The 18,188-nt window shown below is 60.7% G+C and overlaps 1 protein-coding gene across 3 annotated transcripts; it reads left to right on the top strand.

The window, feature by feature from the left end:
• Nucleotides 1–5,475: 5,475 nt before the first annotated feature.
• Nucleotides 5,476–17,482, top strand: FBXL16 (F-box and leucine rich repeat protein 16). Of its 3 annotated transcripts, none has more exons than XM_059692566.1 (6): nucleotides 5,476–5,801; nucleotides 12,665–13,323; nucleotides 14,006–14,514; nucleotides 14,836–14,920; nucleotides 15,026–15,069; nucleotides 15,271–15,334. In XM_059692566.1, exons 2-5 carry the CDS (start codon nucleotides 12,679–12,681, stop codon nucleotides 15,032–15,034), a joined length of 1,248 nt encoding a protein of 415 aa, XP_059548549.1. In that variant the 5' UTR covers nucleotides 5,476–5,801; nucleotides 12,665–12,678; the 3' UTR covers nucleotides 15,035–15,069; nucleotides 15,271–15,334. The 3 variants fall into 3 exon arrangements, with proteins under 3 accessions (XP_059548549.1, XP_059548548.1, XP_059548547.1); XM_059692564.1 differs by lacking the exon at nucleotides 15,026–15,069 and adding an exon at nucleotides 15,562–17,482 and having other exon boundaries at nucleotides 5,477–5,801; XM_059692565.1 differs by lacking the exon at nucleotides 15,026–15,069 and having other exon boundaries at nucleotides 15,183–15,278.
• Nucleotides 17,483–18,188: the final 706 nt, after the last annotated feature.

Genomic DNA, 18,188 nt, shown 5'->3' with positions numbered 1-18,188 from the left:
TTCAAGCCTCGGACTAATGAGAGGGCACGGTCCTCTCATGGCCACGTGCAAGTGCCAGCTTGGAGGGCAGAGCCCTCCCAGCACAATTATAGCCAACAGCTATGGTTGTAAGCTTGAGCCTATGGTCCGAACACGTGGCCCCACGTGCCTGAGTGATGTGGGCTTGATAGAGTTCAGGTGCATGTCATTGAGTAGGACTGACACCCACGAGACTGTTGTAAACATCTTGACCACGCCCTTACTTTGCCTTGAGGAATCTGGCTATAAAATAAAGACACGGCTTGTAGTCCATGGTGCTGTCGCTAGCTCCTCATCAGAGAGAACAGCGTCCCATCCAGACCCAGCTTCTCCTCTTGTCTGTCTTTTCCCAACCCTTCACCGCCCCCACTCAGGCTCACCGAACCCGGCTGAGCTGGCGTGGCACATAAGGTGCCCATGTGGGGCTGAGTGTGCCATGGCCGTGCCGGCTCGCCACACAAAGTATCCATCAATGGATGAACAGAAACAAAATGTGGTCCATCCATACAGTAGAATTTGATTTAGCCTCAAAAAGGAAGAAAATTATGACATGCACCACGATATGGATGGGGAGTTAGTACGTAACTGCTTGACGGGGACAGAGTTTTAGTCCGGAAAGATGAAACATCCTGGAGATGGACGGTGGTGATGGTACTTGAGCACTACTGAACTGTACACCTAAAAACGGTTAAGATGGCTAAGTTTTATGCTGTGTGTATTTTACCCAATTAAAAATATAAAAGGGTAGTCAAGGCCTGGGGCTGGACACTATAAGGCAAAAGAGGTGCTGAAGATGGAAGGGAGAGAGCACTAGATTAGCTGCTAGGGCTGCCCTGACCAAGGCCGTGGGTCCACTTATGGCTGGCTAGTCACTGGGGCATTGGCCTGTCCCCCTGGCCTCTGAGGCAGAGTGGGCTCCAGGCGCCCTCCAGTGGCAGTATGAAGAAACAGCCTCAGACGCACCCTCCGCCAGCCTAGGGCCTCTGGCTCCCCACCTCAATCCCCTCTCCCCCCATAATGGGTCAGTATCTGTGGGTGCAAGGGCGAGAGGGGGACAGCTAACCTGTTCCAGAAGGGGCACATGCCTACCCATGAGCTGTACCTCCCTCCCCCGGCTTCCCCTTCTCCTCCCCCAGCCTCTTCTTTGAGGGGCCAGGCAATGACATAGCCCACAGAAGACTCAGACAGGAGCCACCTGTCCTCACTTTGGTGGTGGTAGCCATGGGAGTTCTGCTGCCTATGGGACCGGGAGCCCAGAAGGCCATGTGTGGCCTTGATTGCTGTGTGTGCAGGACCAGACTCACTGCGGGTGCCCAGTAAATACCTGGAGAATGAGTGTGTGTGCCAATGAGTGAACGAGTGAATGAATGAATGAATGAATGATATCCCAAACCTCAGGCAAATCCCCTGACGTCTATGCTCAGTTGGGAGCTCCTGTGCATCTCCCAGTTCCAGACCCTCGGTGCCCTGACCCTTCAAAAAGGACTCCATCCCCACATAAAACCTAGGTGTTGCTAAGTGGCTGGAGCTGAAGCTGGGACAAAGAGCAGTGTCTGCGGTGAGCCCTGCCCTGAACAGTGCCTGGGACAGGTGGCACTGGCCTCCAGCAGGGGAGGAAGCCTGCAGTGCTGGGGACACGGGCAAGGAACAAGGCAGGGTCTGGCCTGGATAGGGGCCTGGGGGAGCAACGCAAAAGCCAGAGAAGAGTACCCCAAATTCAGGGAACAGAGGGTAAGGGCCCGAAGGCCAGGAACCAGGAAGGTGGCTAGTGGGAGGCAGGCAGGGCCAGCCCCAAGCCCATCGGCTAGAGCAGCGTCGCCAACCTGTCGGACCCCACGGACCACCGGTTGGCGACCGCTGGGCTAGAGGAGTTTGGGGACAGCGAACAGAGCCGCTGTGGAAACGGTGAGGAAGCCCAGAGAGAGAGAGGTCAAGCCTTCCACTTGCCCAAGACCTCCCACCTGGACTCCCACTTCAGCAAAAGCAGGGAAGAGGGAGAGATGTGGGCAGAGCAGAGGCCAGCCCCACCCATGTCACCAGCTAAGACTATGGTCACCCAGACCCCTGAAGCCAGGACCACCTGCACTCCTGGGCCTGGGGGCCAGGGACAGCAGGTACAGTTTCCACAGCTGAGGGCCAGGGGGTGCCAGGAATTCTCCAGAAACTGGGTCACCCAGTGATGTGCTCTGATGGTGCCATGAACATGGGCCTGGATCACCCCTGGCCAGCCTGACCTAGGGAGCCCCAGGTGCCAAAGTGACCAGCACTCCCAGAGACCCCGACCGGGAGAGGGTCATATCTGCCAACTCTTCCAGGCAGCCTGTACAACCTCTGGCTCACCTGCACCCTACTCCCCCACCCCCAGCCCAAGCAGAATCTGGCCTTGGCACCTATGATGAGCCTGCACCCTGGGACATGGGGCAAGTTTCCTGTAGCTGGGAATATTTTCCTCCCTTTGACAAGAAATACACACATACACACCTTGCATCTTCTCCCGGAGCCAAAAATGCAGTTGCGACTGATTTGCAATTGAGCTAAAAATAACTGCCAGACTCCAGCCAGGACTGGGAAAATATCCCATTGCCAGGAGACAACCGTTACCAGGAGACTGCCATTGCTAGGCGACAGGGTTGCCTTGGAGACAGCTAGGCCCTGAGTCATCCTCAGCCCTGGCTACTCCACTCCCCCAACCCAGTGCTTCCGGTAGGTTGGGCCTGGGTCCCAGGAGGACGGAGAGCAGGGAGCAGAAACTAGAAGGCAGCAGAGACCCACCACCTGCAGTTGGCCACCACGGCCACGCCAGGCTGAGAGGTTCTCGTTCCTGTGGGCGTCTATGCTGCCTGTGGAGGGCTGAGGACAGCCAAACGCCTCTGTGGCCTGCCCACCCCACAAGGACCCCTGCCTCTGGGTGGGGCCTGAGGCAATGAGGGCCACCGTGTCCATCTCATGGCTGCATAGCAGGAGGCTTCGGAGCTAGCGTAATCACTATCGGGCATGAGGCACTTACCACCTGTGCTCTGCTAGGGCCTTCAGGGCACCGCTGGGACCCCAGACCCGTTTCCAAGGAGGGGAAGTACTTGCCTGAGGCTCCACTCAGGGAGGGAGTATCTGGGCCTAGCAGATGCTCCAGGGCACACATACCACTCCAGAGCCCCCAAGGGAAGGCCTGATGACCCCCGTGAGGAGAATCAGGGTGTTTCAGAGCCACTGCCTCAGGCCTTGAGAGCCACGAGGGGTGACCCCATGACAGGCATCCCCATTCCCTGATGTGACAGTGGCTCCCTCTCTCTTAGCCCCAGGATGTACCAACAGCCTCACTCCCCCTGACTCCGGAGCTGGAATCCCCCAGCAGCCCGGACTGGGGAGATTCCTTTGTGCCCAGGCATGAAGACAAGGGAGGGGGACTCCCCCCACTTCTCCAGGTGATGGGCCCTAGAAGAAGGCCAGTGTAGCAGAAGCTCCAAGAATAAAGGGCAAGGCTGTGGGCTGACAGTCCTGGAGTCAGGGGGCTTCGGAGGCTGCAGGACAGAGCCCTGGGAGGGTGGGGACCATCTCTGGACTATAGAGTGACACCTCTGCACCAGACAGAACAGGTGGGTCGCAGCAGGGTTAGACCAGTGAGGAGGTAGGTACCATCAGCCACGGAGGAGAGAGACACCTGGCACAGGAAGAGGCGGTGAAGGTAGAGACGCAAGTCGTCCACAGGTGTTCAGGAGGCAGGCCTTCCGCAGTACATTTCATCTCCCTTTTGCTCTTCATTCAGATTCTTCCAAGGCAGGCGGACTTCTCAGGCCCCTGTGAGGGCACAGCTTGCTCTCTACCTGAGGCCCTCACACCTGCTGGGAGGATGGGGGGCATGAGCTCCTCCCCGTCACCCCACCCCCCCAAGCCTGACATGAAACCCTGCCTGCCAGCCAGGACGTCCACATCGGGGTCCACACCAGCTTGTGCCGGTGCGCATGGGGTGGAAGCTGAACTGGAAGGCCAGCCTGCCAGACTCGAACACCGGAGGTGACCGAATGGGTGGGACAACTCCTTTTTCAGTCACTCAGAATGTCTTCACGCACCGCACCCTGCGTGCCCATACCCAGCCTCCTCCTTGACTCACTGTCGGTACAGGGGCAAGACTGAGTCTTCAGTCCCGGTCACACCAGAGAGCTGCCTCCACCCAAGCCAGTGTCCCACAACCAGCCAGGGTCCAGCCAGCCTGGTTCCCCCTCCTGCCGCCCCCATCGCCCCCTTCGTCACTGGGTCCTGCTTCCAGTCATAAAGCTGCAGACACCAAACACCAGCCGGCTGCATATCCCAGCCCTGGGGCTCCTTCCCTGATGCAAAGACCCTATTTGGCTTTGCCCACACCTAGTCCCTCTGGGAGCAGAAACCTCAGGCTGGATACCATTAGCTTCCGTCCTCCTGCCTGAGCAGGCAGGGAGGCCTGGCATCTCCAGGGGCACAGACAGCCCTCCACACCCACCTGCCACAGTCCGTCTCCTCCACCATCTCTCCCAGCCTGGTCCCTAAAGAGCAGCCACCACCAGAGCCTCCCGTCCCCTCCAAAGGGAACTGGCCAGGCTCCGTAAGGCCTTAGGACCTTTGCGCACGGTTCCTGGACCACTGGACCAACTCACTCTTGGGGTCTCAGCTCCAGTGTCATGTCCTCGGGAGCCCTACCACCACCACCCTGGAGGGGTCACCATCACATGGCCCTGTTCAACGTGCATTGCACTCAAAATAGTCACTCTTTGAAATGATCTGTTGTTCTTCCGCTCTGAAGGGTGTGGGGGGGCCTCCCACTGAGGGGGGTTCCTGGGCCTGACACTCAGCAGGTGCGCAGGGACGTCAGGGCCTTAAAGGGGGACGGGCTGACCGCTCCGCAGGAGGTGGGTGGTCACGTAGGGAAGGGGAAGGGTTGGACCACCCTAGCCCCCGCAGGTGGCAGCCAAGGGTTAGGACGCACGGGGCCGTCCCGAAGCCCATAGGACCAACCGCGCACCCCTGGGCTAACCGCTAGCACCGAAGGGCTCGAGTCTTGTTTGCACCGCAGCATTTGGGGTCCCCACCGCGCCGCGCAGGCATGGCTAGCTCCGGACCCGCTCTCCAGCCCCGTGCCCTGGCCTCCCCACCCCTCCTCCCCTCTCTTGCCCTCCTCTTGCCCTTCCCTGCTGTCCCCGCGCAGCCGCGCGCCCGCGTTTGTTATTGTGAGGGCGCCCGCGGCGAAGGTGGGGGCGGGGTGCCGCCGGGACTGGCGCGTGCCCGTGGGCGCCGCGGCGGGAGCGCGCTGTGTGCGCGGCGGGGCGGGGCGGGGCTCGGCACCCTCGGCCCTCCCGCCGGGCTCCCCAACCCGGATTGGCTCCCGGAACCGGGAGCGCGCGAAGGCGCGGCGCGTAGGGCCGGGCGGGGGCAGGGGGGCCGCGCGCGCGGCGCCGCCGGCGACCGCGGAGGAGCGTCGGGAGGAGGGGGGGGAGGAGCGCGGGGAGGAGGGCGAGGGGAGGGAGAAGGCGCCCGCCCGGCTCCCTGCAAAGCGGCCTTATTTATCTGGGCACAGCCTCAGCCTCCCCGGTGGGAGGCTTGGGGCAGCCGATCCTCTCCCACCGGGGAGCTCCTCTGGGGTGAGGCCGAAGTGGCCAGCCAGGCCGGGGCACCGGGCGCGGGGTGCGGCCGGGCCCTGCCGGCCAGGCCAGCACCTCCGCCGCCTTCCCGCTTCGCCGGCTCTCATGCCGGGCTCCCAATGACGGGAGGAAGCCCGGCGAACAGCGTGGCATGAGCCAGGAGCCCGGGCCGAGGTAAGGTGTGTGCTCCCGGACTGGCTGCGGGGTGGGGCGGGGGGCAGGCTACGCCGCGGAGGCGACCACAATGCGAGGGTGGGGAGGGGGCTTGAGATCGCCTCTCCATCCCCGAAGGCTTATGTAATCGCATCCCCTTCCCTGGCCTTGGCTGCCGGGCGTCGGGCCCTGCCAGACCTTCCCACAGCCCCTGACCCCAAAGGATGGCCTGGCTGAGTGAGGCCCACTCCCCATGGCAACCGGACCAAGACGGTGGGTCGGTGCTACCCGACAGTGTCCCCTGGAAGCGCAATCGCAGGCCCCCAGTCGCCTGACTGGGTGAGGTCCCGGCCGGCCCACGGCTGAGCTCTGTGCTCCTGGCCTCAGCACCAGCAGCCCCTTGGGCTGTGCGCGGGTGTTAGATACATCACACTCCAGGTGGAGCCGTGCGGATGACCAGCCTCAGGGCCTGTCCGCCTCTGGACACCTCTGGCCCTGGGCCTGTATGGAGCTGCACAGTGGGCGGAGGAGGGGACGGGAGGGGACGGGGCACACGCCTGATTCTGGAGGAGGGGTCAGGCCTTGGCCAAAGCTGCAGGGCCTCAGAAGGGGAAACGGGTACCCCGAGACTTGCTGGGGAGGGGGGCCTGTACTCCTGGAGTTTGAGCAGGTGGAGAGAATGGACCAATCACCCCAGGAGGAGAGAAGCCCTGGCTATTGGAACCTCAGGGAGCCAAAGGCCCAGCGGCCACTCCTCCAGCCCCTCCCTTCCTCTACACAGGAAGCCTCCCCTGCATGGAGAGAGCAGATGGTGGATGCCACCTCACCTGCCCCTCCAGCATGCCCCTCCCCACCCGCCTCCTCCAGGGCCCAGTGACCAGAGTCAGCTCAGGCCTCCCTGGTGCCAGGCAGGCACTGGGCCCCTTCCTACATCAGACTCCTCTGAAGGCTGCTGGACAGCAGCCTGGGTGCAGAAGGCCTGAGAAGTCTGGGGGCCCACAGGCCAGGTCAGACACCTGATGGAGACCCATGGGTTCAGCAGGAAGTGGCCACAGGACTGGAGCTGAGCTGTCTGGAGAGGAGAAAAAGGCATGCCCCAGTCGTAAACATGGGCAGTGCAGGACCCCAGGACTAGCTCCCCCAGTGCTTCCCGCCTCCACTCTCTGGCTCCCCCCACGTCAGCCACCCCTCACCTTGGGCCAGGCCTATGAGCACCGCTAATGCTGCGAGGGTCATGGGACATTTGCCACCCTCCAGCTCACACCCACTTCCTGGGCACTTGAACGAGTCTTATCTCCCACTGGTGGGAAGAAAACAAGTGAACCTGAGGTTGGGGGACCTGGTGCCCTCCAGACAGCTGGGCCCAGCCCAGGAGGCCTGCACTGCTGAGCCAGGGAGACATCTCCCCCGGGGTAGGGGGAGGAGCTCCTTGGCTGGCCCCCATTTTGTGACCTGGGTCTCAGAGGCTGGCGTGGGAAGAGTGGAGGTGGCAGTGAGGGAAGGTTTGTGGGGCCGGTGGGTGGCTCAGAATCGTTCCTACACGTGGACTGGGAGGAACTTCAACCAGAACAGCCACAGAGGGTGGGCTTGGGCCACCTCCCCCTACTTGGCAGGAAAGAGGAAGAGGGGTCGAGGCAGCTGCCCAACGAAGCAGGTGCTGAACACCCCAGGCCTGGGCTCTGGTGCTCAGGTGCTTCAGAGTAGACGGGCTGAGACGAGGCCTGACATCCCACATCCACTCCCCAAGGCGCCCAGTCCCACTTGGCTGAGCTGCCCTGAGCTTGGCCAGAAGACAGTTGGAGCATGAACTCCAATCCCTCTTGAGGCCGCGTGCTCCCTTCTCGGAGCCCCCCCCCCCCCCCGTGCATGGGTGGGGCAGCCTGCATCCCAGAATCATCTCTAAGCTGGGGGCGGGAGGGGAGCGCTGCGGCTAGGACGTGTGCAAAGTGACAGGGATGTGAATGTGCCTGAGTCACGGGGTTTGTCATGGAATGTGTCAGCCTGCACCACACCCCCAATCCCAGGCTGCCCCGGTTGTCACCCAGGCCCTGGGGTTACCACCACAGATCGGTCTATGTGAGTTTTTCTGGCTTCATGGCTCTCAGCAGGCAGGGGGAACTAGTCAGTGCAGGTTCTGCTGGGGCCAGACCTCCAGTGTCCAAGGCAGGCTCTGTCAGGTGGGGGTATCAGAGATGGAGGAAGAGTCCTCCACGGTGGGGGACCTGAGGGGTGGAGAGTTTCCGGGAATGAACAATCCAAAAGAACAGTGTCCCAGTGGTGGACATGCAGCTTGCAGCCTCTGGAAGGAGATTGGGGTGTGACCGGGACAATGGTGGGAGAGACCACCAGCCCAGGGTTCCGAACTGGGAGGGCACAGGGACGTAAGCAGAACAGAGCAAAGAGGCCACAGGAGGTGTGCCTGGCCAGGGACAGGCTGGCTGGGGGGCCTGGGTTGCCCTCTGGACCACTGTGCCTGGCCTGGGCTTAGGGAGTCAGACAGATGGGGATCTTGGGGTCAAATCCCAGATTTGTACAACTTCTAAAAGTTGACTCCCTGAGCCCTGCTTTCCCCACTATGTCGGATGGTTAGGCAGTGTGTGAAGGACTCAGACCAGCAGTGAGGGGTGTGGTGCTGGGAAGAGCAGGACCGCTAGCCTCCCTCCCTCCTGGTGGTGCCTGTCCCCTTCTCCTCAGGTCCGGCCGGATTATGGGGGAGAGGCAGCCAGCTTCCTTAACCCTGCAGTTCCCAAGGGGAGTCTCAGCCGAAAAGGAGCCATGAGTCATCCTCTTCCCAAGGGTCTGAATAACTGCAAGGCCCACCTGGAGCCCCAGGGTCTTGGGGGCCTTCCCAGAGGCTCTGGTACCAACCCAACCCCAGTGGCCGCCCTCCCCTGTGGACACTAGCCTCTGTCACAACCGGGATGAATGAACCAAGTTGCAGCTCCCCCTCTGACTGCCCTCCTCTTAATCTAACCTGTCCTCCAGCAAGCCTCATGAGCTTTAGGTAGCCACACCCCTTTCTGCATGCCCCTGCTAACTGATTGCCAGTCCTCATTCATTCATTCATTCATTCATTCATTCAGCAAGCACTGAGAGGCCCCTGAGCCCTGGCGCCATCTTTCCTCAAGGAGCCCTCAGCCAAGGGGAGAGGCCAGTAGGTAGACAGTGATGAGATCCCAGCTGCTGACTGAGACCCTGGAGATGCTTCCTCAGTGCTGGGGGTCCTTCGGGCCTAGTGATGACCTGGGTCTCAGGGCCTAGTGAGGGTCTGCAAAAGAGGCAGCTCCTTACGATACGCCAGCCTGTCAGCCTGGAAGTCACAAAGTTCCAGAGGACTCCCAGGAGTCCCCGGGGCCTCGCTGTGTTTCCTAGGTCCGCTCTGGCTACCATGCTTCGCTGTAAGTCTGCTGGGGAAACACGGGGGCTCTCCCAAGTGGCACCCTGACCCAGCTCTGGTTCAGGCTGAGGGGGACCAGGCAACTAAAGTAGAGGCCACCATCTTCCCCCTTCCCCTGCGGTGACCCCAGGAGCCTCAAGCTCTGGGGACCTCCCCTGTAATTCTACTCCTCACTGAGGAACAACCCACCAGTGCTGAGGCCAATAATAGTGCAAGTGTGGGCATCTTTTTTGAAAAGCCTCTCTTCCCAGCATTCGCTCCCGGTGTTTATCCCTAAATGGGGAGGCAGCCCCCAGCAGACCGGCAGCTGTCCCTACCCCCTCCTGGCGGGAAACTCCAAGCAGGACCTTCAAGCCCCACGGGGTGCAGTCACAGGTACCAGGAAGGTAGGGGCACTGCGACCCATCTGGCTAGGTGGATGGGGCCTGGGCCAGGCAAAGGGGCCCTCGTCCTAGCCCTGCATGGACCTAACTGGCATCTGTGACCCTGAGCTCACCTTTCTCCCAAAGCCCTGACCCCTGGGCCAAAGTGTGGCTGTTTCCAATTTTGAGCTACAGAGCGGGGGGATTCTCAGGCTGGGTCAGTGAGGCTGGAGTGTGAGGAGCAGCTGGAACACAGCAGGACCATGGGCAAAAATTGAGCAGCAGCCGGGCTGCCTCTGTAGGGAGGCAGTTCTGATCCAGGGCATGGGGGTAGGGGTTGGGAGGGCTGACTGACAGGCAAGGCAGTACCCTCTGGCCGGGGTGGGGGTGTGGGATGAGGGGCAGCCAGGCCTCAGACACCTCCCAAGCTCCCACCACCACCACCACCACCCGGCTGCTGAGGGTCGACCTGGTCCTGGCCACTCCTGAGGGCACTCTCCCAGAGGCAAGTTTGTTTCACCAGCTTGGCCCTGAGGCCCTGGGGTGGAGATAGGACTGTGGATGTGTGCAAATGTGAGCTCCGGTGGGGGACAGGAAGGAAGCCTCACAGTTGCGGGCGGGGGGGCATCCACGTGCATCCCCCCAACTCAAGCACTCCACACGCACACCCATGGCTGGAAGCATTTTCAGTCTAAATCTGCTCTTGAGTTATTTCTCCCCTAGTGCCGCCTCCGCTGCCTCCCTGGGATCTTAGACGAACCGGGCGGCTTCTTTCCTCTCCCCGAAACCCCTCTCCGCCTCCAGGGCCCCTCCCTGCTGAGCTGGGTTTGCCGGATCCGGCTCCCACACACCGCCACACCGCCAGCCGCTGTCCGCGGTGGAGGCGGCCGGGCCTCGCCTTCGAGCACGCGCACAGCGGCTGCTTGGGGCGCTGTCCATGGTGCTGCGCGCCGAGGGCCAAGCCGGCCCCGCCTCGGCTGTGGGAAGCGGCCCAGGCCGGGTGGGCGGCGCGCCCTGAGGGATGAAATCATGGAGCCCTGCTCCGGGAGCGCAGAAGGTCTTCAGGCCGGGGCTGCTTCTCTGCGCCCAGCAGCCCAAAGGTGGGAGTTACCGGGATATCCTCTGCGCTGGACCCAGGAGTGGGGGCCGGTTGTGGCCTTCATCCTGTAACTCCATGAAACGCTGCTGGTCACGATGGCCCCCTCCTCCTGTGCTGGCATTAAGGGCAGCCCTCATATCACACCACCCCCGCCACTGTGGGCAAACTGTAACTCCTTGGAGCCTAATCTAATCCCATCCCCCACCCCCAGCTGCTCTGAGGCTGAAATCCATTACTCCAGTGGGTAATTGGCAGAAGTTATAGATGTCATGTATCAACCTGACATCCATCAGGTTGTCATGCACGTGTGAAGTCATGAGCTACCTGGTCATGAGCTAGGGAGGGGCTAGCCAAGGTGTGGGAGCCTGTTCAGGGGAGGGAGGGCCCAGGGTGGACTCTGGCCTAGGGGCTCATGGCTGCCAGGTCAGGGGGGCTTTGGGGCCCAAAGCTGGGTTGGCAGTTATGAGGGCCACGTGTCCCAGGTCTGGGCACCCTCTCCAGGCATGGAATGCTAGCAAGGGTTGTCCTGTCCAGGGCTTGGAAGCAATAGAGGGTGTGGCGCTGGGAAGAGCAGGGGAAGACTGCCCACTTACCTCCCTCGTTCCTAGTGGCTCCTGTCCCCTTCCACTCGAGCCGGCCATGGGGTTCAGAAGCAATTTCCGTGTCATTTCCTAAGTGCGCATTGTAAGCTATGCACCATGCGTAGCCCTTTGCACATGCTGTCCAGTGGAGGAGGTATTGTCACCTGTCTGGCTTCTAAGTGAGGAGAGTGAGGCTGGGAGAAGAGAAGGCCTTGCCCAGGCCACACAGCCGAGGTGGGACCTGTTTTGAGTCCAGTGTGTGTGACCATGTGGATGAACGCAGTGCACAGCCTCCTCGCTGGATGTCTGGTGGGCAGGATATCTGGAATGTGGAGCAAAGGGTAGCACTGTGAGAGCCCCTCTGCCCCATCTCTCAAGGGCCATCTGTGGCCTGTGCCCTCTGACACCCACTCACAGACTTGGAGGCCTAAGAAGGGGAGCCAGGGTGGTCTCAGCCCCGCTCTGGGGAGAGCCCCCTTCACATAGCCTTCCATAACCAGCTCTGCTCTACCACTATGACCTTGTGCAAGCAATTCACACTGCCTCAGCTCGGCCTTCTCCTCTGGTCAATGGCTACCGTCACCACAGCATCATCCTCAGTGAACTAGGCGGAGGGTTAAAGAGATAGTATGTGCCCTGGCCAGTTTGGCTCAGTGGATAGAGCGTCGGCCTGCGGACCGAAGGGTCCCGGGTTTGATTCCGGTCAAGGGCACGGACCTTGGTTGCAGGCTCCTCCCCAGGTGTGTGCAGGAGGCAACCAGTCGATGTGTTTCTCTCATATTGACGTTTTCTCTGTCTTTCCCTCTCTCTTCCACTCTCTCTAAAAGACCAATGGAAGAATACGCTTGGGTGAGGATTAACCAAAATAAAAAAAATAAAGATAGTATGGTCCAGGGCTCACTGTGCTGGCATCACAGTGATCTCCGGGAAGCCACCTGCCCTTTCTTTGTGTAGACTCTGAGCTACAGAATCTCCTGTAGCCACTGAGATTCTCAGGGGCTGGTGTGGGAATCTCAGGAGTACTGGAACTACTCCAGAGCCGTGCCAGCGCCCCACCGTGGAGAGGCCAGAGACTGCCCTAAACCCTCTCCCTTAGCTATGCAGCCCCCGTGCAGTGGAGGTAGGCCTGGCAGGCACGGATGGTGGGCATCGGAGTAGCAAAGGTGAAGAGAACAGTAACGGGTGAGCGACTTGTCTCTCGCCACCTCTGTTCTCTCATCTGTAAAAGGAGAACCACTGTAACCTAGATGTGGAAAGCTCGGTGAGTGGGTGCAGGTTGAGCTCAGTGCACACACTAGGCGCTCAGAGACTGGCCCTGTGCTGTTGCTGCTCCGTCAGGGAGGGAGGCTGCACTTAGATCCTCTTTGTCGGGTGGTCCTGGGAGGGGACACCCGGGGACAGGAAGAGCATGAGATTCATCCCTCACTGTGCGCCCCTGACTGCAGAGTGACGGAGGAAGATGTCCAGCCCCGGAGTCGACGGCGACCCCAAGCCCCCGTGCTTGCCTCGGAACGGCCTGGTGAAGCTGCCAGGCCAGCCCAACGGTCTGGGTGCAGCCAGTATCACCAAGGGCACGCCCGCTGCCAGGAACCGCCCCTGCCAACCACTGCCCCCACCCACTCTCCCGCCACCCAGCCTGGCTGCCCCGCTGCCCCGGGCTGCCCTGGCTGGGGGCCTGTGCCCCCCAGCAGGGATCCCCCTTGGTGGACCAGCCTCAGCCCCTGCACCTGGGCCCCCAGTGGAGCGGCCGCCACTGGCCACAGATGAGAAGATCCTCAATGGCCTCTTCTGGTACTTCTCGGCCTGCGAGAAGTGCGTGCTGGCCCAGGTGTGCAAGACCTGGCGACGCGTGCTCTACCAGCCCAAGTTCTGGGCGGGCCTCACACCTGTGCTGCACGCCAAGGAGCTTTACAACATGCTGCCGGGTGGCGAAAAGGAGTTCGTGAACCTGCAGGGCTTTGCAGCACGCGGCTTTGAAGGCTTCTGCCTAGTGGGCGTCTCCGACCTGGATATCTGTGAGTTCATCGATAACTACGCCCTGTCCAAGAAGGGCGTCAAGGCCATGAGCCTCAAGCGCTCCACCATCACTGACGCTGGCTTGGAGGTGTGTCCTGCTGCTGGCTCAGAAGGGACAGGGAGGGGGCAGGGCTGGGCAGCAGCAATGGAGCAGGTGTGAGGGCGAGGAGAGGTGGGGAGTGGACCCAGAGGCAGCTCAGGCATGCCAGAAGCAATGTAGCCGAGGGCTGAGCCAAGGCCCTGAGGGGGATCGCGGCTCTGGGATAGGTGAAAGCAGGACTAGTTACATAATTTGAGCGGCCCAGGCCAAAATGGAAATGCAAGTCCCTTGTTCAAAGATGATTTAGAATTTCAAGACAGTGACAGAAAGGCAGCTCATTACGGGTAAGGTTCTTCTGAACACCGGCCCAGTGGGGAGGATTCTAGAGGTAATGGGGGGAGCGCGGCAAAGGGCAGGGGTGCAGGTGGCGCCTTCCTTGGGATTTGGACTGTAATCATCAAATCATTAACACCAACTGCTCTGGGCACATGCTCTAGCCAGGCCATGGGCTCCCAGTTCCCTGCGCCCTGCCTCCTCTGTTAGTGTGGTTGAGGTGTAACAGAAACACTATAAAGTGCCCTCGTCCAAGAATACGGCTCCACGTGTGATTACACGAAGGACAGGGTTCCTTCTACCCTCTCTCCTATTCTCCTCCCGGTGCTCTGTGGGGAGGGGCACACCCAGGGGACCTGGGTGAGCTTGAAGGTCACACCTCCTGACCCGCCCACAGGTGATGCTGGAGCAGATGCAGGGCGTGGTGCGCCTTGAGCTGTCCGGCTGCAACGACTTCACGGAGGCAGGGCTGTGGTCCAGCCTGAGTGCCCGCATCACCTCGCTGAGCGTGAGTGACTGCATCAACGTGGCGGATGACGCCATCGCAGCCATCTCGCAGCTGCTGCCCAACCTGGCCGAGCTGAGCTTGCAGGCCTACCACGTGACGGACACGGCGCTGGCCTACTTCACAGCGCGCCAGGGCCACAGCACCCACACTTTGCGCCTGCTCTCCTGCTGGGAGATCACCAACCACGGTGTGGTCAACGTGGTGCACAGCCTGCCCAACCTCACAGCGCTTAGCCTCTCCGGCTGTTCGAAGGTCACTGATGACGGTGTAGAGCTCGTGGCTGAGAACCTGCGCAAGCTGCGCAGCCTCGACCTCTCCTGGTGCCCGCGCATCACTGACATGGCGCTGGAGTATGTGGCCTGCGACCTGCACCGGCTGGAGGAGCTGGTGCTGGACAGGTGTGTGCACCCTCCCCCACCCCCAGGCCATGAGGGCGGGGCGGGCGAGGTCAGCAGAGCCCTTTGAGCCCGCAGCCTAGATTAATGAACTGTAAATAGGGTGGGGCTGCTGCAGAGTTTGGAGCGCAGGTGAGGGGCGGGGTCCTCAAAACTAAGGCCTAGTGTGGGTGAGGTGGGGCTGTGGAAAGGAAGGGGCTATTATGAGTGGGGCAGGGGGTGAGTCCACGCCAGGGGACCCCGGGAACAGGAGTAAGGGGTGGGAGCCGAGGGAAAAGGAGGGGTGTTCTGAAGGTGGACAGCCCCGCTCTGTTGCAACCACAGGTGTGTGCGCATCACGGACACGGGCCTCAGCTATTTATCTACCATGTCGTCCCTCCGCAGCCTCTACCTGCGATGGTGCTGCCAGGTACCGGCCCTCTCCGCCTCTGGCGTTTGGGGAGTAGGCAGGGGGTGGGGGGCGCGGGGAAGGCCCTGCCCGGACCGTCCTCTGATCTGCTCCCGGCCCACTCAGATCCTGTAAGGAAGTCTGGGATCCCTCCTCACCCAGCGGCCGACGTAAGCGGAGTGTGCGGAGTCCCCAGGGCCCTCAGCGACATTCCCCAGCTGCCTCCTGGCTCCGCGGGGAGCCGAGAAACCCCCGTTTCCAACCCCGCTCCCTGCCCCTCCAGCAGCTCCAGGCCAGCGGCCTGACCCCAGGAGTGGGGCTCCCACCGGGCGCGAGCGGAAATGGTTAACTCGCTCCGCCCTCCCGCCCAGGTGCAGGACTTCGGGCTGAAGCACCTCCTGGCCATGAGGAGTTTGCGTCTCCTGTCTCTGGCAGGTGAGACTACCCCCGGCCGCCCTCCTGGACAGTGGTCGCCCCGCACACGCACACACTTTGTCCGCCTCCGCCAAACCTGCGGGGTCCCTCGTGCGGATCTAGGTCCAGGTCAGCGGAGGGGGATGCCCCGCAGGCTCTAGCCCCGCCCAGCGCAGGCTCTAGCCCCGCCTCCCACGGACCGCCCCTTCCCCGGCCCCGCCCACTCAGCCACCGCCCGGTCCCCGCAGGATGCCCACTGCTGACCACCACCGGGCTGTCGGGCCTAGTGCAGCTGCAGGAGCTGGAGGAACTGGAGCTGACTAACTGCCCCGGGGCCACCCCCGAACTCTTCAAATACTTCTCGCAGCACCTGCCCCGCTGCCTCGTCATCGAATAGCGTGGGGTCTCCTCGCCCCGGTCGCTGGAACCCGCCTGGCTCTGGGCGGGGACCCGAGGGCGCTACTCAGACCCCCCTCCCCGCACTTCCTTGTCCAGCACGGGAGGTCCAGCGAACCAAGGGAAAGCCCTGCCCCGCGGCCCCTCCGCTCCTCTCCTGGACCCGCCCAGGCAGGGAGAAGAGGGGGGGGTGGTAACGGGCGGAGCCCGCCCCATGCACGCACGCACACACTCGGGGATTTGTGCATGCCCCTCGTGCCCGCCCTGCACGCCCACCCTCCGCAGCCACTTCCCTTGAATCGCACGCCCACTGGGGGTGGGGGGTGGGCCTGGGCCTGAGAGGCCTTTTAAGCTCTCAGACGGCCGTTCTTACCGCCTTCCCCACCGCACTGCCCTCTGTCTCCCGGGGCTGTCCTCCCCGCCTCGGGAAGGGCCCACTGGGATTGAGGGGGGCTGGGTCTCCCAGGACACAGGGGCCCGAAGAGCCCCATGGGCTGCCTGCATCTTCCACCGCACCTCACCTGGAGCCCTCCAGGGGGTACGAGGGGAAACAGGCTGCCGCCAAAGCCATGGCCCTCCAAGGAGCCCAAGTCCCACCGCCCTTCCCCCACTTCATTCCAGCCTGCCCTACGCCACCTCCCCTCCTCTTTGGCACTGTGTGAGACAGTCCCCTGCTTGCCCACCCCTACCCCAGGCCTACAAGTCCCTAGGCCCTGGCCAGGCTGGGCTGAATTAGGTTGGGAGAGGTGCAGAATGGGTGACAATGACCTTGGCACAATGAACATTAGCCCAGCCAGCTTCTGTCCATCTCAACAAGGTAGAGGTGGTACAGCTACCTTGAGAGACCCCAAGCTGAAGCAAGCCCCAGGGCCCACAGGCCTAGGGGGCAGTCCTGGGTGGACCCTTCACTGCAGCCCTGTAGGTAGCTGGGCCCAGGCCTCTCAGTGACACACTTCACCTTGGGCAGGTCTCTATAAATTAGAAACTGGAAAAGTGGGCCCCAGTCAAGGCTCAGGGTCAGCAGCAGCCAGCTTCCAGTGGCCAGCACACCCTTAGCGCCCAGAGGAGGGAGGGCTCATTTCTAGCCGCCCCCCCCCCACCCCTCCCCAGCTGCCCAAACTTTTGCTTGCCCTATGGGGCTCTGACCATGATCTGTCAGATCCTGAGACTGGGAAGTCCTAGGGGATGCTGGCACATCATGGCAATTGCTGAGGAGGGGGCTGGGACCCCTTTCCATCCCAACCTTGAACCCCAGGAGATACAGTGCAAACATCTAATCTTGGGACATCCTGCCCCCCATCTGGTTGGAAGAGAGTAACCAGTTCTAGAGAGAGCGAGAGAGAGAAAGAGAGAGAGAGAGAGAGAGAGAGAGAGAGAGAAACAAGAGATACTATTGAAGCATAGAAACAGTGCAACAGCCCAAAGATCTTTCTGCCCCTGGAGTGCTCACAGGAGGCTCCTGGGCTGAAGTGGTGAGGAGCCAGTTTCTTCAGCCCCTCCCACAGCTCCTTAATGGGAGGTGGCAGCTGTCCATTTGTCCAAAGTATTAATGCAACTGAAGCTGTGATATTTCCAACGACTGTAGAAGGAAAGATTAAGGGGAGAGAGGAAAACAAAACCAACCAACCCCTAAAATCATTTTCTTATTGTACATAATGACCTCATTCTCCTGTATATGCGGAAGATATAACCTTATATTTGGTAAGTGTTTCTTGTGCTATTTTATCACGTGACCTGTTTATAAAAATATATATTAAAAAGGTTGTAAAAACAGGTGTCTGAGTTGTTTTTAGGTAATCAGGCTATGACGGGGAAGGTATATCTGCCTGAGGGGCCTAAGTCTCTGGATTCTTGTGCACCAATCAACTTATCAAACTTGTTGGTTCTTTCCACAAATACAGAGGCTGGGTGCCTTGATGCCAGGCAGAAAACCCAGTACTGACCAACAGAGAAGGTCCCTAAGCTCTCTTTGGTTCAGGGGGAAGAGACAGGCACTAAAGTCATTACACCTAATATTCTCTCCAAAATATCTAGGATCTAGTCCATCCTTTCAGAAGGGCAAAAATGAGCCTTGTTTTATGCACAGGGTAAATGAGGTTAAGAGAGGGGCAGGCCCGGCTGGTATGGCTCAGTGGTAGAGCATTGACCTATGAACCAGGAAGCCACGGTTCCCGGTGAGGGCACTTGCTCCGGTTGTGGGCTTGATTTCCCCGTGTGGGGTGTGCAGAAGGCAGCCGATCTATGATTCTCTCTCATCATTGATGTTTCTATATCTCCCTTCCTCTCTGAAATCAATAAAAATATTTTTTTTAAAAAAAGAGAGGGGCAGGATGTCCTAAAAGATCACACAATGCAGCAAGGACAGACCAGAACTCACACCCAGGAGAGAAAGGGAGGCTCATAGAGGGTCACCTAACAGGGTTGTGTGAACAGGCGCTCAGGCACTGGAGTCTGTGGAGACCAAGACAGGGTGATCCCT

This window comes from Myotis daubentonii, chromosome 4 (assembly GCF_963259705.1).
Source record: "Myotis daubentonii chromosome 4, mMyoDau2.1, whole genome shotgun sequence".
In the NCBI taxonomy this organism is placed as follows: Eukaryota; Metazoa; Chordata; class Mammalia; order Chiroptera; family Vespertilionidae; genus Myotis; species Myotis daubentonii.
This window is presented reverse-complemented; position numbering and strand designations above follow the sequence as displayed.